The sequence below is a fragment of the Macaca mulatta genome, chromosome 2, assembly GCF_049350105.2.
Source record: "Macaca mulatta isolate MMU2019108-1 chromosome 2, T2T-MMU8v2.0, whole genome shotgun sequence".
NCBI classification, from domain to species: domain Eukaryota; kingdom Metazoa; phylum Chordata; class Mammalia; order Primates; family Cercopithecidae; genus Macaca; species Macaca mulatta.
The window spans coordinates 115,673,284-115,693,936 of record NC_133407.1 but is presented as its reverse complement, the minus strand read 5'-3'; the positions used below and the strand labels follow the sequence as shown (position 1 = coordinate 115,693,936).

Here is a 20,653-nt window from a genome sequence, read left to right as displayed (position 1 = left end):
TAGGCCTAGATGGGTGTTGCTTGTAGGGTTGAAGCGGTGTCATTATCTGGGGAAATACCTGAGGTTCACTGAGAACAAAGATGTGGACACACACACACACGCACACAGAGTGGCTGTAAGAGTGGACAGTTTAATAGGCAAAAGAAAGAAGAGAGAGCTTCCTCGTTCAGAGTAAGGGGGCACCCAAGTGGGTTTCCAGGTTTGGGGCAAGATGTGGTTGATTTTATAGAGGGGCTTGAGGAGGCAGTGTTTGATTTACATAGGACCCGGGGAATTGGTTTGACCAGGTGTTCTATTTACATAGCCTGAGAAGAGGCTGGCCATCCCACCTTTATCTTTTATTACGCAAATGGGGGTCTTTACCTGGCCAGCGCCATGACACCCGCTGAGGCAGGTGGATCACCTGAGGTCAGGAGTTCAAGATCAGCTTGGCCAACATGGTGAAACTCTGTTTCTACTAAAGATACAAAAAATTATATCTACTTGGGAGGCTGAGGCAGGAGAATCACTTGAATCTGGGAGGCAGAGGTTGCAGTGAGCCAAGATTGCCCCATTGCACTCCAGTTTGGGCAACAAGAGCAAAACTCTGCTCAAATAAAAGAGAGAGAGAGAAAAAAAGAAAGTTTATTTTGCCAAGGTTAAGGACATGCCTGTGACACAGACTCAGGAGGTCCTGATGACATGTGCCCAAGATGGTTGGGGCACAGCTTGGTTTTATACGTTTTAGGGAGACAGGAGACATCAATCAATATTTGTAAGATATACATTGATTTGGTCCAGAAAGGCGGGACAACTCAAAGCAGGGAGGTGGCTTCCAGATCCTAGGTAGATCAGGGACAAACGATTGCATTCTTTGAGTTTCTGATTAGCCTTTCACTAAATATACAATTTATTAATATATATTAAAGAAGGGTAGTGGAAATAGTCACTTATGCCTTAGTGCGCCTGGCCACTGCACCCGGCCTCCTTTTCTTTTTAAAATCTTTTAGAGAAAGCATTTTAGAAGAACATGAGACTCTGGGCCAGGCACAGTGGCTCATGCCTGTAATCCGAGCACTTTGGGAGGCTGAGGTGGGCGGATCACCTGAGGTCAAGAGTTTGAGACCAGCCTGGCCAACATGGTGAAACCGTGTCTCTACTAAAAATACAAAAATTAGCCAGGCGTGGTGGTGGGCGTCTGTAATCCCAGCTACCTGGGAGGCTGAGGCAGAAGAATTGCTGGAATCCAGGAGGCAGAGGCTGCAATGAGCCAAGATTGTGCCACTGCACTCCAGCCTGGGTGACAAGAGCCAGACTCTGTCTAAAAAAAAAAAAAAAAAAAAAAACCTGAAAAGAAAAGAAAAAGAAAATGAGACCCTGGTCTCAGGTTTTGTCTGATCTCTCATTGGTAGGATGGTTTATTCCTAGAGGGGTAGGTCCCACGTTATTAGGAAAGATCATTTTTAGCAGGTTGTGAAGGCTCTTGTCCTGTGAAGAGAAAATAGGGGGAGGAAGGGAGAAAAACAACAAATGAACAACAACAACAAAAAGAACAACCCTGGAAAACTGACATAGGCCATATTACCCTGAAGTCCATACATTGGTAGGCAGGTATGAAAATGGCTTATGTATGTAAATAGGTTGCTGTTATTTTGTTCTGAAGTTTAAGTTGTCTAGCTTCAGTTCACAGAGCTTTAAGAAAGCACAGCTTAATTTTCAGTGATTCCTTTTTTTTTTTTTTTTGAGACGGAGTCTTGCTCTGTCGCCCAGGCTGGAGTGCAGTGGCCGGATCTCGGCTCCCTGCAAGCTCCGCCTCCCGGGTTTAGGCCATTCTCCTGCCTCAGCCTCCCGAGTAGCTGGGACTACAGGCGCCTGCCATCTCGCCCGGCTAGTTTTTTGTATTTTTTTAGTAGAGACGGGGTTTCACCGTGTTAGCCAGGATGGTCTCGATCTCCTGACCTCGTGACCCACCCGTCTCGGCCTCCCAAAGTGCTGGGATTACAGGCTTGAGCCACCGTGCCCGGCCCAGTGATTTCAAATTAGAGAAAATAGGGAAAAAAGGAAAAGAAAGAAGGAGAAAAGAAAAGAAAACATTTTGGAGACTTGTAGCCAGGAAAAATTTTAGAATTCAGTACAAACTGTAGAAAATAATAAAAATTGAAAGACATTAGGCAAGACTAGAATCTAATAACAAGTGTACTATAGTTTATCTTGAAACATAATTTCCGTCTCTCTAGTCCCCATTTTCACAAAAGACAAATCAGGGTAGGATTGATTTGTCTGCAAAAATAAGCTTTAGTCTTTTTTTTTTTTTTTTTTTGGAGACGGAGTCTCACTCTGTCGCCCAGGCTGGAGTGCAGTGGCCGGATCTCAGCTCACTGCAAGCTCCGCCTCCCGGGTTCGGGCCATTCTCCTGTCTCAGCCTCCTGAGTAGCTGGGACTACAGGCGCCCGCCACCTCGCCCGGCTAGTTTTTTGTATTTTTTTAGTAGAGACGGGGTTTCACTGTGTTAGCCAGGATGGTCTCGATCTCCTGACCTAGTGATCCGCCCGTCTCGGCCTCCCAAAGTGCTGGGATTACAGGCTTGAGCCACCGCGCCCGGCCTTTTTTTTTTTTTTTTTTTTGAGACACAGTCTCGCTCTGTAGCCCAGGCTGGAGTGCAGTGGCACGATCACGCCATTCTCCTGCCTCAGCCTCCTGAGTAGCTGGGACTACAGGCGCCCGCCACCGCGCCTGGCTAATTTTCTGTATTTTTAGTAGAGACGGGGTTTCACCATGTTAGCCAGGATGGTCTCGATCTCCCGACCTCGTGATCCGCCCGCCTCGGCCTCCCCAAGTGCTGGGATTACAAGCGTGAGCCACTGCGCCCGGCCATAAGCTTTAGTCTTATGCTTGGCCTGATTATTTGTATAAAGTGCAGTAAGAATGACTATTTACCACATAGGCTCTTTGTGTAATTGGCTTTTATGGAATTTTGTTTTATAAGGAATATCAGATAAGACTTTTTTTAAAGCCTTGAGTCCAGCCCTGGGTTTGTGCTGTTAAATATTAACACCTATATGAGTTTGGGTAAATTTGTCTCCTCTTGAGGTCCCAAGATAACTTGGGGCTCCTAAGCCTGTCAGAAAGTGATATTCTTTACTTACCACAGGTCAGGAACCCTGTACAGGCACTGTGTAGACAAGGTGCCAGTTTTCCCTAGGGGCTTTTATTGGCCCTATAAGTCAACTTTGATTCCTTAAAGGAGTATGTTTCTGTCTGAAAGCATGCCATTCCAGTCAAAGCCTTGATAAAATAACCAGTGTCTCCAATTGTATCCTGTTACAAAAGAAAACAGATCCTTATTGCACTTACGCAAATAAATGTATTGCGTAAGTTAAGAATACTCATAAATAGTTTCCAAATTTGGAAAAAATCAGGTAGAGAGAAATATGTTCCAAATTTTGTTTATAGCAGTACACGTTACTCAATTGTTAAAAGCTGCAAATAGCTCAAAACAGGGCCAGGTGGGGTGGCTTATGCCTGTAATTCCAGCACTTTGGGAGGCTGAGGTAGACGGATCACTAGAAGCCAGGAATTCAAGACCAGCCTGGGCAACATGGCAAAACCCCACCTCTAATAAGAATACAAAAATTGGCCAGGCTCAGTGGCTCACGCCTATAATCCCAGCACTTTGGGAGGTGGAGGTGGGCAGATCACGAGGTCGGGAGATTGAGACCATCCTGGCTAACACGGTGAAACCCCGTCTCTACTAAAAATACAAAAACAAAATTAGCCAGGTGTGGTGGTTGGTGCCTGTAGTCCAGCTACTTGGGAGGCTGAGGCGAGAGAATGGAGTGAACTTGGGAGGCGGAGCTTGCAGTGAGCCGAGATCGCGCCACTGCACTCCAGCCTGGGTGACAGAGAGAGACTCCACCTCAAAAAAAAAAAAAAAAAAATTAGCTGGGTGTGGTGGTCCACCCGTACTCCCAGCTACTTGGGAGGCTGAGGCATGAGAGTCGCTTGAACCTGCTAGGCGGAGGTTGCAGTGAGCTGAGATCGCACCACTGCACTCCAGCTTGGGTGACAGAGGGAGACTGTCTGAAAAAAAAAAAAAGAAAAAGTTTTCTTGGCTCTGAAAAACAAAACATAAGCAATTTTTTTTTTTTTTGAGACAGAGTCTCACTCTGTCACCCAGGCTGGAGTGCAGTGGCACGATCTTGGCTCACTGCAACCTCCGCCTCCCGGGTTCAAGTGATTCTCCTGCCTCAGCCTCCCAAGTAGCTGGGATTACAGGCGTGTGCCACCACGCCCAGCTAATTTTTGTATTTTTAGTACAGATGGGGTTTTGCCATGTTGGCCAGGCTGGTCTCAAACTCCTGACCTCAGGTGATCTGCCTGCCTTGGCCATCCAAAGCACTGGGATTACAGGTTTGAGCCACCGCACCCTGCCAGATAAGCAATGTTTTAAGCAAAAAGTCATAAAAGGATTATTTCAGTCTTCTGTTAGTTCAGTCCATGCAGTTAATCCCTGTTCTGTTTGATATTCATGAACATTTCAGCTCTCCATGGGAGTCTTGGAAGTTTTTCCTCTAGTCTACGCTCACAGTCTCCAAAGTTATCAGAAACTTGCATTCAAGAGCACCTGTCAGAGCCCTATAGCTGATTATAAAAAACATCTTTCGAAAAGGATGAAAGTAAAACAACTGTGGATGATAAAGTCTGAGAGCAGTCGTAGTTAAAGACACAATTGACAAGGAAATTTGGTTACTTCTGTGGCATACAACAATTTTACATAATAACCATAATTACTTTTTTTTTTTTTTTGAGATGGAGTTTTGCTCTTGTCACCCAGGCTGGAGTGCAATGGCGCAATCTCAGCTCGCTGCAACCGCTGCCTCCTGGGTTTGAGCAATTCTCCTGCCTCAGCTTCCCAAGTAGCTGGGATTACAGGCATCCACCATGATGCCGAGCTAATTTTTGTATTTTTAGTAGAGATGGGGTTTCACCATGCTGGCCAGGCTGGTCTTGAACTCCTGACCTAAGTTGATCCACCCACCTTGGCCTCCCATTGTGCTGGGATTACAGGCATGAGCCACCATGCCTGATCCATAATTACTTCTGATAACATATGCTAAGACATATCAGAATCACAGGAATTTCACACAATTCTGGAACACATAATAACACATTTATATAAATATAATCCAAAGAAGGTTAAACACCATTTCATATTTGACAATACTTCCTGTATGACTGTATTATTTATCTCAAACAAGTCTAATATATCTCTTCTGGACTTCAGGGGACTAATAAAGAAAAAAATGCAAACCGAAGTTAGAATGTGCTTTTGGGGAGTTTGTCAAATATAAAAAATCTTAAAACACTTGATACTGATGGCAGTGGCTACGCCATCAGGCTGGCTGCAGCAGGGAGGCACGGCTTGGGCTGCACACACCGTGGAGCTGGTGGGAGCCCTGGGAGCCCCACCTCTTCTGATTCCTTCCTTCGTTCCTGATTTTCAACCAAGAAAATCCCCAATCCGGCCACTTACCTAAGAACAGGTCTTAGGCGAAAGACTGCTCTCTACCATCCCAGAAGTAGGAAAACCTCAAACTTGCCTTCTCTGTTGGAAGCGAGCTCCAACTCCAGAAAGGAGTTACCTACCTTCCATCATCACGGAAGCAGGAAAACTTGCCTTCCTTGTTGGAACAAGTAAAACTCCAGAAAAAGGAGTTGTACAGTAAAATAAACTTTAGATGTTAACCAAATTTGGGAAGATCAGGAATTTTGTGGAACGTGGAGCGGGGCTCCCAGGCCTTAGCAAATTGTCCTATAGATTTGAGCCATAAAGATAGCTCAAGCTGGTACCAAGCACCGGTAGGAGATCTGTCAAAGGTCAGGGGCACCTCCACTCAGAATCCTTTTGTGGTTGCCAAACCGTCAACCCAAAATATCTGAGACAGGTCTCAGTCAACTTAGAAAATTTATTTTGCCAAGGTTAAGGACGCACACATGACACAGCCTCAGGAGGTCCTGACAACATGTGCCCAAGTGGCCTGGGCACAGCATGGTTTTATACATTTTAGGGAGACAAAATAAATCAATCAATACATGTAAGATTTACATTGGTTTGATCTGGAAGGGCAAGACAACTCAAAGTGGGAAACTTCCATGTCATTGGTAGATTTAAACATATTCTGATTGGCAATTGGTTGAAAGAATTATTATCAGTAGAAAGGGATATCTTGGTTAAGATAAGAGGTTGTGGAGACCAAGGTTTTACCATGCAGATGAAGCCTCCAAGTAGCAGGTTTCGGAGAAAATAGATGGTAAATGTTTCTCATCAGACTTGTTTTGTGTTGATGTTAACGCTGGAGGGTATAATGAGGCATGTCCAACCCCCACTTCCCATTATGGCCTGAACCACTCTTTCAGGTTAAATTTTAGAGTGCCTTGGCCAAGCAGGGAGTCCATTCAGATGGTTACTGGTGGCCTTCAAATTTTATTTTATTTTATTTTTTATTTATTTATTTTTGAGACGGAGTCTCCCTCTGTTGCCCAAGCTGGAGGGCAGCGGCGAAGAGATCTTGGCTCACTGCAACCTCTGCCTCCGGAGTTCAAGTAGTTCTCCACCCTCAGCCTCACCAGTAGCTGGGTTTACAGGCGCGTGCCACCACGCCCGGCTAATTTTTGTATTTTTAGTAGACATGGGGTTTCACCATGTTGGCCAGGTTGGTCTCGTACTCCTGGCCTCAGGTGATCCACCCACCTCTGCCTCCCAAATTGGCAAAGTGCTGAGATTACAGGCGTGAGCCACTGCGCCCGGCCTCTCCTTCTTTTGAAGACTGGGTCTCTAACAGCTTCTTAGGCCTGAAGGATCCTGACAGGGCCGGGCTGCACCACACTCCTTCGTGTTACAAATGGGGAAACTGGGGCACACAGCAGAGGCGTTTTTCCTGAGATCACACAGCCAATCAGGGCGAGAACTGAGAATCGAACCTAGATTTCTCCAGTCCATGTTTGTGATTCCGAGTAACTCATGTTATTTTAAATCGACACTTGTCTTAAGAACGTTCGGACGGGCGAACCATTGAGAGTTCCCGAGGGGCGAATACTCAGTTCTCAATAGATTCCTGCGGGAAAACCTGGCTGCGCCGGCGCGCGCGGGTGCTTTAAGGCAATCTGGTCACAGCAACCCACGTGTCCTCCACTTCCGGGATCCTTAAGGCCGTCTTTTCGGGTGGTAAAACCCGGCCCGCCGTCACGTCATCTTGGGAAGTGTAGTTCCACCTTCCTCCAGATATAGGGGCGTGGGCGACTTTGAACTGCATTTCCCAGCAGGCTGCGCTCGCCGTTAGAGTAGCCGGACGACGGGCTGGTGGGGTGAACCCCTCATCCTGGGTCTTTTAATTTCTCAGGCGGAACGAGTGGCGGCAGACAGAGGCCTTTGGCGGCGCTGTCTGTGGGTTTTCTGAGCTTGGGGAACTGGGTACGGAGACCGTGGCGCCGGCCGCCGGTCACCCAGCTCTGCTTCCAGTCGTGGGCAAAAAGCTGAGGCGCTTCTCCTTTAATTGCGGTGGGCGGGGCGTGCCGACGCGGCCCGCGTTGCTATTGGTGGCCGTTGGGGGCGCGGAAACTGAACGGGCCGCAACGGCCACCGCCGCTGCCTTCGGCGCCGCCAGCCCGGCCATGGCTGCGCCCTGCGCGGTAAGCCCAGCCGACTGCAGCTCCCCAGGCCTCAGTCTCCCCGCTGGGACACTGGGCGCCTAGTGGCCAGAGCGATGGCTGCGAGGGGCGGGTGGGGCGCCAGGTTCCAGGGTGGTCCTCTTCAGGACCAGTTTACCGTCTGTGCTGGGTCGGGCACTTTCTGAGCCCCTCCTGCGTGCCAGGCCCTGCGCTGGATTTCTGGAGCGAACAAACAGGCCTCTGCCTCCATCGTTTGCATCCTAGCGAGGGACACACGACCAAGTCCTGACTCATGTGTGACCTGGGACTGGTATCGGGCCTCTGTAGTCATTCTCCCTGTCCTTAGCAATTGGTGGCTGCGTGGGGTCTTGTTGAGGGTACACCCTGCTCCAGCAGGGGGGTACAGCAGGACGCTGAGATGCCCGGGCCTGCAGTGTGAGCCGGGTGGAGTCGCCCTCTCTGAGTCCACATTCCTGCAGAGGTCCTCATTTCGAGAGATTCCTTTGAACGGGCCTGGCCTTCTGGCTGATAGGAGAGGCAGGGAGGCTGGGTGCCTGTGATGCCCTGAGGCGGCCTGGCCCTCTGGCTGATTGGAGAGTCAGGGAGGGTAGGTGGTAGCCTGTGATGCCCTGAGGCACTTGAGGACGTGGACGGAGAGTCCAGGCTAGGATACCGACCTTTTGACCCTTTTGACTCCTAATCTGGTACTCTACCTCCCTTCCTGCCCCCTTCCCCCCCTCCCCACCCCGTGTGTAAACCACTGTGGAGGGAGATGAGGCCCACATGCAGGGAGCTACAGAGGGGAGGCGGTGTTGAGAGATATCACGGGACCTACTGGTCAGGGGTGGACCTGAACTTGCCTCTGCCTGCTGAGCCTAGAGGCGGACACTTTCTTACCCATGTTCTTTCAAGAAGCTCAGGTGAGAGCAGAAGGCTCTTTTGGGGACCCTCCCCCAGCTACTTCTCTCTCTGTTGTTGAAAGGAGACTCTGACAGGTGCGTTAGGGGTGGAGCTGGGCACAAGGCCATAGAGCCTTTGTTCTGGTTACTGCTGTGTAGGGTGGCTTTGCTATGCCCCAAGGACATCCTTTCCCAAGAGGAGCCTTTGTGCTTCCTGGAGCACCCAGAGTGCTTCTTTGAGGTTTGTGATACTTAGTGTAGGGGGAGTTGTTTGGGTGACTGAATTATAACCTTTCAAGTGTTGAGATCCTAGCTGCTATTGGAAGGACAGAGTCTCCGGAATATTCTCTCTGGTGTTTTCCTAAGCAATGTCCTGAATGGCCTTGCTGTTTCTCTGATGTTGGGTAGAGTAGAGTTGGTGGTGATGCCATGGGGACCTGTCCAGGGCTGACCTTTTGGGTTCACTGGCCAGTCTGTGGTGGCATTGAGGTGATAGGATCTGATTCCTGAGAAAAGGTTGGGGGATGCTGTAAGGTTCCTGTTTTCTCTCTCTAGGCTTTTAAAACATAACTTTATTAAGATATTCGTATACCATAGAATTCACCTTTTAAAGTGTACAGTTCAGTAGCTTTTAGTACATTCACAGTGTTGTGCAGCTGTAATCACTAATTCCAGAATATTTTCATCATCCCAAAAAGAAACTCCATACTCAATAACAGTCACGCCGCTTCTTCCCTTTCCCCATTTTCTCCCAACCCTTGGCAATCACTAATATATTAATACTTTCTGTCTCTATATATTTGACTATTCTGAACTTTTCATATGAATGGAATCAGACAAAATGTGGCCTTTGGTGTTTGACTTCTTTGACTTAGCATGTTTTCAGGGTTCATCCATGTTGCCGCAAGCATCAGCACTTCAGTCCTTTTTATGGCTGAATAATATTCTGTTGTATGAATATGCTACATTTAGTTTATTCAGTCATGTGTTGATGGACATTTGGGTTTATTCACTTGTTGGCTATTAAGAAAAATGCTGCTCTAAACATTTGTGTACCAGTTTTTGTGTAAACCATGTTTTCAACTCTTTGGGGTATTTACCTAGAATTTCTGGGTCATTTGCTAACTATGTTTAACTACTTTATTTTTTATTTTATTATATTTATTTTATTTATTTATTTTTTGATTAGTAGTCTCACTCTGTTGCCCAGGCTGGAGTACAGTGGTGCGATCTCGGCTCACTGCAACCTCCTCCTCCCGGGTTCAAGCGATTCTCCTGCCTTAGCCTCCCAAATAATTGGGACGATAGGCACCCACCACCACAGCTGGCTAATTTTTGTATTTTTGGTAGAGAGGGTTTTCACCATGTTGGCCAGGCTGATCTTCAACTCCTGACCTCAGGTGATCTGCCCGCCTGGGCCCCTAAAGTGCTGGGATTGCAGGCAGAGCCACTGTGCCCGGCTAACTACTTTTTTTTAGTCAGGGTCTTGCTCTGTTGCCTAGGCTGGAGTGCAGTGGTGTGATCACAGCTCACTGCAACCTTGAACTCCTGTGCTCAAGCAGTCCTCCCACCTCACCCTCCTGAGTAGCTGGGAATACAGGCACAAGCCACTACGTGTGCCTTATTCTTTAATTTTTTTGAAGGGTCAGGGTCTTGCTGCGTTGCCCAGGTTGGTCTTGAACCCCTGGCTTCAAGTGATCCTCCTGCCTCAGCCTCCCAAAGTGTGGAGATTACAGGTGTGAGCCACTGCACTTGACCTATGTTTAACTTTTTGAGGAACTGCCAAATTGCTTTCTACAGTATCTGCTTTTTTTTGTTTTTTTTGTTTTTTTTTTAAAGATCGTTTTGTTTTTTCTGGGTGTTTTGCATTTTCATGTGATTTTTGGGATCAGCTTGTCAGTTTCTGCAAAAAAGACACCTGGGATTTTGATAGAAATTATGTGGAATTGGTAGACCAATCTGAGGAGTATTGTAGTATTGTATCTTAACAATAAATAGTAAGTCTTCCTGTTCATGAATGTGGAATGTCTTTCCATTTTTTAAGTCTTCTTTCATTTCTCTTAGTGATGTTTTGTCATCTTTACTGGACAAGTCCTGTACTTCTTTTGTTAAATTATTCCTAAGTATTTTTTTATGTATCATAAGTTAAATAGTTTTATTTTTTGGATTATTCATTGCTAGTGTACAGAAAGACAATTGATTTTTGTGTCTTGATTTTGTATCCTGCAACCTTGCTGAACTCATTTGTTCCTTTTTGTTTTTGTTGAAGCGTTTCCACCGTTGATATATTAGTTCGAATAGTTTTTAGTGGATTCCTTAGGATTTTCTTTATATAAGGTCATGCCTTGAGCATTTTTAACCCCACCCCCCCGGCTGTTATAGGAAGAGTGCTGGCCCCGGGGAAGCCCCTTCCTCACCCAGGCTTCACACATTTGACCCTGGCTCTCCTCCAGGAGGACCCCTCGCTGGAAAGGCATTTTAAGGGCCACCGAGATGCAGTTACCTGTGTGGACTTCAGTATCAACACAAAGCAACTGGGTAAGAAGAGGCACCTTGTCTAGGTGCTAGGTTATGAGCCGAACAGGCCAAGTTTTTACCTTGGAGGTGTGGTGGTTGGGGAGCAGAGCACAAGGACTGCACAGCTTTGTCTAACCTGTGTCTTGCTTCTGTGTGCCAGCTCTTTGGGCACTGGGCTTCATAGCTCCATTTTACATGCAGAGCCTGAGGGTCAGAGAGGTTAGGGGCCTTGCTAAGGCCACACAGCTTTTGAGGGTGGGACTGGGATCTGGGTCTTTTCCGGCACACCCTAGCCACCTTTTGGGTCTGTCTTTTGGTATGGGCCCTAAACAGTGATTCCTTTTCCTTGAAGCTTTATTGATTCTGTTGCCCACAGTAATAAGGCACACCTTCTTGTTGAAGAGCCTTGTCGGTGAGAAGGCTGTTGAGCAGAGCCGGGCACCCCCCTCACTCCCACTGCCCTTATGCTGCAGCTGAGTGTCCCCCTTCCTTGGTTGCATAAGCTTTCGTACACAACTTTTATGACTGCACTTTCCAGTTCCCACAGAGGAGACTTGCCCCTTCATCCTGTCATCAAAGCCCTCTGGTGTGTAAAGGTTAAGAGGGAACTGAAGTCATTTTTGGTCAATTTTGGGGACCTCCTTTAGGCTTCATACTGAGTTGGACCCTCTCAATGGGAGGGGCTGGCTTCCCAGCCAGGGAGGACTTACTCTCTGGTGCCCTCAGCATGTATCTGGAGGGAGACCCTGGGCCCCATGGGAATGAGTTTTCCCAGAGCTCGGATTGCAGTCCAGGGCTGGCATGGAAGGGCCTCGGTCTTGTTCCCATGTGGGTGTGCTCCTTGGAGAACTCTGGGCCACAGGTTCTCCACCTCCAGACCATACCTCGAGATGTGCTCTGCTCTATGGGAGACTCCTCACGGTCCTGTTTGTGGATGCCAGGGAAGGTGGAGCTGGGCCAGTTGCTCCTCCTGCCTCTCCAACGTCTTGGTGGAGGCTTGAAGCCCGTTAGAGCTGCGGGTCATAGCATTACCCACTGTCCTCAGCCAGTGGCTCCATGGACTCATGCCTCATGGTCTGGCACATGAAGCCGCAATCACGCGCCTACCGCTTCACTGGCCACAAGGATGCCATCACCTGTGTGAACTTCTCTCCTTCGGGACACCTGCTTGCTTCTGGCTCCCGAGACAAGACTGTCCGCATCTGGGTACCCAATGTGTGAGTCATAGACTTTGAGGAGGCTTGTCAGAATTTGGGCCCCTGGTGCCAGAGCCATCCCCACCGAGGTCCCCTAGCTTGGCTCTGGACTTGTCACAGTGGGATTTCTACTCTGCTTTGGAAGAGGTGCCATCAGAGGCTGGGGCTGTAGTTGGAGCCCTCCCCTCAGGGTTGGAAGAGGAATTCTGGGCTGACCCCATCTATCCCTAAAGAAATGCCACCTGTTACTCTGTTCATGTAGGTGGAGCCTGGGGGCGGTGCTCTGTTCACGTAAGAGAGGCTCTGGCGTTCCCTTGTGGAGACTGGGGTTCTTGGGCTTGGCTACCTTTGGGAGGAGTGCTTGAGGAGTAGGGAGAACTTTGATGTGCTTGTGGGCTCTCATGTCACTGTTATGGGTTTCCTCACTCTTGGATGCCTGTCCTTGTAGCAAAGGTGAGTCAACTGCGTTTCGTGCACACACGGCCACAGTGAGGAGTGTCCACTTCTGCAGTGATGGCCAGTCCTTCGTGACAGCCTCTGACGACAAGACAGTCAAAGTGTGGGCAACTCATCGCCAGAAATTCCTGTTCTCCCTGAGCCAGCACATCAACTGGGTCCGCTGTGCCAAGTGAGCATTGTTCTGTCTGGAGACCCTTGGAGGAACCCTGGGGATTGGGGGCTGGCACAGGGGCTTCTAGGTACCAACTTGTGACCTCAGGCAAGTTATTTAGGCATTGTTTAAGCTTCCTCAGCCTTGGTTTCCTTATCTGTAAAATGGGAACAATAATAGCTCCTGCATTGTATGTTGTTGAGAAGCTTCACAGAGCTGATGCATGACATGTAAGTTAGTCCATAGTCAGCCATGATGACCCTCTGACATCTGTGTTGGCAAAGCACAAACTGGGTCAACAGGGGCCATTTATTATCAAAAACAACAATTAGGTACTTTCAGTACTATCACTACACGTTTTCTTTTTGTCTCTTAAGACAGTTCTGCAAGCTAAGTGGTATCATTTCCATTTGAGGAAATGGGGGCTCAGAACAGTAGTATCTTGTCCCAGGGCACACGGTGGGTCTGTGGCAGAGCTGGAGTTTAAACCCAACTCTCTCTGACAGTAAGGCTTGCCTACTTTCCAATGGGGTGTTCTCAGAGGATGATTTTGCTCCAGAGCTCCCAGATAGGGGCCCAGGCTTCTGAGGTGGGGGGCTTATCCTGGAGGCTGGCCTTCCTGCTGGCCGGGGAGCCAGTGCTGTGCAAAAGGGGCCAGGTGACCCAAAGGACCTTTCAAGGTCCAAGAATTGCAGACAGATAGTCCTACTTCTAGCTTATTTGGTTCTTTTCAACAGAGCTTCCTCATGGGTCAAATATCTTTGCTTCAGAGGAAGGGTTTGGGGTGCCAGGTGACATTAGGAGACCACATGAGTCAGAAGTTGGGGACTATTGAGCTGTGTTCTTCTGGGGACCCCATACAAGTTACTGTTCTCCAGGGCACCCCCATTCCTTTGTCCTAGGAGACCCCTGATGGCTCTTAGAGGCTTTATGATTAGGGTCCTGAGATCAGGAGGGGTCAGGACAGCCAACTTGGGTGTCAAGTCCATATTGGGCCTTTGGTGGCAGTCCCCAGGACCTCATGCCTTTTGTTGGCAGATTGTGTCTTGCTGACTCACACTTGAGTCAAATGTAGACTCGGAGGACCTGGTCCCAGAGTAATGACACTGATGGTGAGCTTTTGGCCACCTTTGTGCAAATGTTGCTGGCAGGCAGTGCCGGCTGCATGTTGCTATGTGCTGTGCATCAGGGACAGTGCTGGGGCTTTATGTGCATGAGGCTGCTCTGTGCTCACCCGTGAGGCAGGCACCATTTTTTTTCTTTTCTTTTCATTTATTTATATTTGGTTTTCCTCTAAGTCAGAAAGAACTTCTCTTTTTCCCTTTTGGTCAGAGTTTGCTGTTGGGGTGGGAGGGGGGCTGTTTGTGCATGAAGTTACGTAAGAAAACAAAAACAAGAGCAACAGGAAAGAACGAAACAAGAGCAACAGGAAAGAAGTTTCACAGATTCAGGAAGAAAAAAATAAAGGAAGCATTTTTATAACATTTGAAATTAAGTCACAGGCCAAGCTTGAAGGCTCATGTCTGTAATCCTAGCACTTTTGGTGGATGAGGCGGGAGGATCCTTTGAGTCCAGGAGTTAGAGGACCAGCCTGGGCAACATAGTGAGACCCCCATCTCTACAAAAAAAATATAACAATAAATAAAATTAGCTGGGTGTGGTGGTGCATGCCTGTAGTCGAAGTTACTTGGGAGGCTTAGGTGGGAGGATCACTTGAGCCCAGGAGGTTGAGGCTGCAGTGAGCTGAGATCACACCACTGCACTCCAGTCTGGGTGACAGAGCGATACCCTGTCTGAAAAACAAAACAAAACCAAAACCAAAATTTAGTCATAGTTTCCTGAAAAGCTCTTTAGAAGGAAAAAAAGAAAAATGATCAAGTGCTAAAAGTTAACTATTCTCAGAAACAAAGTATAATTTAAGATATGACCAAATAAACAGAAGTAACATTGCCTCCTAGGATGCGATGCGTTTGTTTCTGAAAAGACATATTAGGGTATTCAAATTAAAAAAAATAATAAATCACAGCAGGGCATGTGACCCCGGGTGGTTCCTGCAGGCAGATAATAGGCACTTGGGGAAGAGTGGCTGTGGAAGATGGTGTGTGGCACCCATGTCATCTGTTAGTCCGAGGTGTGACTTGTGCCCCACCCGGTTCAGGTTCTCCCCCGACGGGCGACTCATCGTGTCTGCCAGTGATGACAAGACTGTTAAGCTGTGGGACAAGAGCAGCCGGGAATGCGTCCACTCGTATTGCGAGCATGGCGGGTGAGTCTCCGGATGCTGTCCTCCACTTGTAGGCGCTGAAGCACAGAGCACAGACCTGGGCCTGAGGAGGCCCAGTGGCCTTCAGTGGCTGGAGCCGTGGAACCAGCAGCCTTATCACTGCTGCCCCTTGTCTGGTGCTTTTTGTGTGGTCTGGCAACCTAGCATTGTATCTCTTCCTGTGTGGATGGTAGCTTTGTCTCCATCCCATGAATAGCAGGAGTGCTTAACCTCAAGCCACACAATTCTTTGGAGCTGTGTAATTATTTGTGCTCCTCTTTTTCTCCTTCACTTTCTGGTTCTCAGGATTACAACTTGTCTGTCTGTGAGCAGTTGACACTCAGTTGCCCAAACTACATTTTAAAGCCTTTTGGTACGTTATCCATGGTGATGGCTTTACAAAATTCTCACTGGGTTCTTGTAGCAGATGGTGGCTGTTCATGTTGTGTCACATCATCAGGAGAGAGAGGTGCCCGCATTTGAGTAGAGACCCTAGCTTCTGCCCTCCTTCGTTGGGCTGGGAGCCACAAGGGCTCCTTGAGAGCTGGATGTGATACCAGCCTGGGAATCACATATGGGTGTAGTGAGGGTTCTTGGCCTGTCTTCTAGAGAGGGGTGGGCCAGTGGCCCTGTAGCCCTCCTGGACCTTCCCACCTGTGCCTCAGGTGGCAGGATCTGCCCCGCAGCCACCCCTGGGAAAGGTACCAGTTCCAACTTTGAAAACCCCAGGAGAGCCTGGCTGACTTTTGGGTTTGAAGATAGCCCTCTCAACTTGTATTTAAAATGGGCTGGGATGTGCTCCCTGGTCATTCCACCTTAGTTTGTTGCTGGCCACTGTTCTCACCTTTTACTTCTTCTTGCTCTCCCTTGGCCACCTGGTAAACAAATGTGACAGAAAGGAGGTGTCTGGGTCAAGGGACCAGCATGGGCAGGACACAGGGATGGGAAAGCACTAAATGTTTCTGGGTCCATCTTGAACCATGGCAGACCTCCTATAGTGCATAGTGGCCCCTGTCTTTCCAGCTTTGTCACCTACGTGGACTTCCACCCCAGTGGAACATGCATTGCCGCTGCCGGCATGGACAACACAGTGAAGGTGTGGGATGTGCGGACTCACCGGCTGCTGCAGCATTATCATTGTGAGTGGTGAACAGCCTCCTGGGCCTGAGGGCAGCCCTAGTGGGACTGTGCTGGTGTTGGATGTTGTTCTGTGCTGTAGTGCTTAAATGGGACTGAGATGGCCTTGGGCAGGAAGGTATCCTGGGTCTGTTGGGATTCCAGGGGTGAGAGTCTGTGCCCTGGCTGGCCTGGCTTGGAACCTTGGCCAGGAGATGGAGCCTGGTGCTACCTGGCTTCCACTGAGCCTTCGATGCCCATCTCTGAAGTGGCAGAGTCTCACACGTACTGCAGGGCCAGATGGGGAGTCCTCACTGCGGCTCTGGCCAGGGCTTCGCTTGAGGACCACTTCTCAGGGGCATGCCACTTGCCTTTCCTGGTGATGGAGGCTCTGCCCTCCAGGGCCAAGATGACAGCCCTTGACCTGTGGTAAAGGGAACAGGGCTGTCAGTAGAGGCCAGCATTGGTGGGACCATGGCCACCTCTGGTCTTACAGTGTCCTCCACAGATGTAGAGTCGTAGGGAGGGTTGACTTAGCTAGGGGCCAGGCCCAGGATGGTAGCCCTTGGAAGGCAGGGTGGCAGGCAGTGGACATGGGCTCATGCAAGGTTCCAGGTGGGAGTTGGAGGGTGAGGGCAGACTTAGACATGCCCAGGATGAGTTAGCTGAGAGTATTGGGTAGGGAACTGGCCTGAGAGCAAGTATGAGTGGGCAGGGCCACGAGGCACCCCAGTTCCAAGGATGGGCTCAGGGAAGGGAGCTGGTGAGGGGTCATTGGAGAAATTGGGAATTGTGCAGCTGACAAAACAGAGATAAGTGAGACTGGACCAGGGAGAGACCAGGAAGGAAGGCAGAGCTGGAGTTGTTTGAAGAATCGTGGTCGTTAACCTGGGACTAAGCTTAAAGTTCTTGGGCTTGCTTCCATAAACCACACCTGAAATGGGAAGTACATGGCTGGACACAGGTGTGGGGCTCCGACACCACCACCCCCCACTCTACCCCTACCCCTGCCACACGCACACCCTTCCTAGCTAACTCTTGGTGTTCAAGGACAGCACTTTCTTTGGGGTAATGGAGGTGAGCACGCCTTTCCAGAATGGGGAGAAGATCCTAGTCTTGAAAAGCACATGGTGGAGAGTGGGCTCCGCAGCCGGCTTTTAAAGCATTCCTGGCCGTGCGATGTTGGGCAGGTCATTTGACTCTGTGGGGCCTCTGGGACAATGATGGGGCCTGTCTCACAGGAGGTGTTGGGAGGGTTAATGAGTTGTTTCATATCAAGAATTGAGAGGGTGGCTGGCACAAAATGAGGGGAAGGAGATACAACGTTAGTGATGATGACAATGACACTGTCTTGGTCCTGTTTGGTCTGGTGAGGCCAACCTGGTTGGTTAAGGCCTGTAGTACCCTACAGCACCACCAGGTGGCAGGGGCCAGCCGCAAGAACCTGTTTCCCTGCCCCACGCCCTGCACAGGAAACCCTGGGGTTTGTTACCAATGCTCTTTCAGACAGAGGCTTCTGGAATAGAAAAGCAGTGGGGCTTGCCTCCACTTGGAGCCCATACCTCTCCCATCCCTCCTTCAGCCTTCTGCTCTGGGCCAGGCCTGAGTGAAGGGCTGGAGCTCGGGGATGGGGCACATCTGCACAGCTGCCTGGGGAACATGGGCAGGTGCAGGGGAGGGAGGACTTAGACAGGGAGAGATGGGAGTGGAAGGCGATGAGGCAGGACAGCGGTCAGGAGCACATGCTTGGGTTCCTTTCTGTAAAGGGGGTGGCGATAGGCCTTCCTCATGGCTTTGTGAGGCTCTGATGGGAAAAGCCATATAAGGATTATAACACAGGACTGGGTATGTGGTTTGTGCTACATAAGTCCTGACACTGGGTGGAGAGGATCTCTAGGTGACCCTGGCAGGGTCCAGGCCCATCTCTGATGGATCAGGAGCCTGGGCCTGGTGTTCATGGGTATAACAGCAGATGCCCTCTGGGAAGGGCCTCAGATGCCATCTCCAGCTCAGGGTCCCAAAGATGTGGCCTGATTGGCAGTGCCAGGACTGGCCTCATCATTTAAGGTATGAAGGGAAGAAGGACATCTTAGAGGATAGCGGTGTCCAGAGTCTGCTGGCGCTGGGGGCTGGTGTGCCCCATGTGCCCCAGTGATGGGTAGGTGTCTGGCTGTGCCTGGTATCAAAGTGGGGGCTGGCATCAGAGTCAGGGATGGGTTGCAGAGATTGAGTAGAAGCAGAGAAACTGACCCTGTTGGGGTGGAGGGGCCAGCTGGACCCAGGGATCTGGGATGTGAGAATGGCTGATGTCACATTCTGAGCCCCTATAATTGAGGGGGCCACAGAAGATAAAGGTCCACAAAGCAGCCAGAGTGAGAGGTATGAGCCCCATCTCCCAGCATGGGAGAGCTGAGGGCAGAGGCTGGAGAGCGAAGGAGGGTGGGGTCTCGTGAAGAGGGTTGTCAGGAGGTGGAGCGATGCAGAGCAGCCGAGGAGTGGTGGGTACTGGAGAGAGGGAGCCGGGGTCCTGGAGGAAGCAGGCTTGGTGGAGGGCAGGGGCGGATCTCCATGATGGCAGGGTTGGGGAGGTGTGGGTGGACTCAGATGAGCCCCAGGGGCCGAGTCCTGAGTGGAGCTGAGTGTGTGGGCTGACAGGCCCTGCTGGGAGATTGCAGTCTGCTTCTGGCCTTGCCTCTTATGACACCCTCTCAGTGGGCCTGCAGTGTCTCATCCCTAAGCCATCCCTAGTGTAGATTGGAGGCTTAGCGGGATTTGGAGTGCCCATAAACACAGCCGGTTCCCCCTGAGCTCCCTGCTCAATGCCATGGCCAGTAGTGGGTGTTCACAGGATAGCAGACTCATCCCATAGCCTCTAGGCTGACCCTTAGGGGTGCAGTGAGCCAGGTTGATCTGAGCTCCCTGGGTAGGGGGAACATACCTCTCATCCTCTCCTGACGGGAGGACGTGACCAGGTCTGCTCTGGTCTTGGGGCTCCCCAGAAAACCTCTAGCTGAAACTAAGGGGAAACCCTTTACCCAAGTGGCTCCCCCACCCCGATAGGTGCAGTAGAATCTCTTTGTAGGCTCATTCCCCAGGAAGGGCTCCCAGTACTCTGGCAAAAGATGCCTGATCTGCTTTCTGTCCCTGATCCCTAGGAAACCCAAGGGAAACCTACAGACACAGTGTCATTCAGTGTCTCCCCTAGTGACTCTGGATGGGCAGCAGGCACTTCCAGAATGGCCTTCTGGTGTTGGAGGCTGATGGGCTCTTGTGAGAGGATTTGGTTAATGATACTGCAGTGTGTGGCTAGCAAGCCCCAACCTGCTTGTGTCCAGCCATCCATGGTTGTGTTCTATGAGGGCACTTCCTGTTCCCGCTAGGGTTGGAGTTGAAGCCTGCTTGGGGTTTGGGGCTATTGGAGGCAGCTGGAGCCATTTGTCTTGCGCTGGCTGACTCTCCTGCCAGACAAGGAGTTTCTTGGCTCTAGCCTATCACTGCAGAGAGCAGTTCTGATTTCTCAATTCAGCAAGGAGTTGATGGACTGGTGGAACCCTTTGAATGCCAATCCCCGTGGTGATGGGTTAGCTCCATATGCTCTGAGCCCACATTAAGACTGTTCAGGCATCTGAGCAGCAGCCCCCATCCCAGAACCTGTAATGTGCTTCGTGGCTTATAGCACGTGCAGGTCCATTATCCAGTGACAGGCCTGAGTGGCCAGCAAGGTAGGTCTACTCTCCATTTCACAGATGCAGAGCATGCAGCCCACAGTCACACAGCTGTGGGTCTGAGTCCCCAACTCAGGGCCTTTGAGTCTGGCATTCTGTTGACCGTCTCACGCTGTGCTCCTTGCACTTCAGTGACTCTAGTCATTTACTCCCCAGGCTCCTTGGGAGAGGTGGTCTCTTTGGCTGGCTGTCAGCAGGGCTAAGAACTCATAGAGTCCTACGCTCTCTGTCCATTGGTCTTTAGTGCACCCCTGCACCCCTGCCTGGCCTCATACATGGTCATGGAGGGTTTTGTCTTTTTTTTTTTTTCTTTCAGAGATGGGGTTGGGGTCTCACTGTATTGCCCAGGCTGGTCTTGAACTCCTGAGCTCAAGCAATCCTCCTACCTCGGCCTCCCAAACTGCTGGGATTACAGGCGTGAGTCACCGTGCCCAGCTGGAGGGTTTTAAGTGGTTGCAGCTAGCAGGGCAGGGCTGTACCCTGTAATTGGTGTTTTGAGACTAAAAGGGTTGATTGGGGTACAGTGGTGCTGTCCCACCTGGTCTAGCCAACCTACTCTCCCACCGTCCTGAAGTGAGCATTTACACGGCATTTAAAAAGAGGAGTGTTTTAGGTGTCCTTTGCTGCTGGTATCAGAGAACCTTTGTGGTATGAATCCAAAGCCTCTTGTCAACCCAGAG

The 20,653-nt window shown here is 49.9% G+C and overlaps 1 protein-coding gene across 12 annotated transcripts in view; it reads left to right on the top strand.

Moving 5' to 3' along the window:
* Positions 1 to 20,653, top strand: part of POC1A (POC1 centriolar protein A) — a 122,420-nt gene that overhangs the window by 31,818 nt on the left and 69,949 nt on the right. For 5 of the 12 annotated variants that reach the window (XR_013413994.1, XR_013413996.1, XR_013413995.1 and 2 more), the window contains exons 1-6: positions 7,267 to 7,668; positions 10,929 to 11,084; positions 12,109 to 12,280; positions 12,708 to 12,887; positions 15,028 to 15,135; positions 16,156 to 16,271. Coding sequence is in view for 8 of the 12 variants with exons in the window: in XM_077992996.1 (XP_077849122.1) it covers positions 12,120 to 12,280; positions 12,708 to 12,887; positions 15,028 to 15,135; positions 16,156 to 16,271 (565 nt within the window). In the remaining 4 variants the exon portion in view is untranslated. Of the gene's footprint in view, positions 1 to 7,266; positions 7,669 to 10,928; positions 11,085 to 12,108; positions 12,281 to 12,707; positions 12,888 to 15,027; positions 15,136 to 16,155; positions 16,272 to 20,653 lie in introns of those variants that run through there. The other 7 variants (XR_013413993.1, XM_001086686.5, XM_015130762.3 and 4 more) reach the window with 4 other exon arrangements.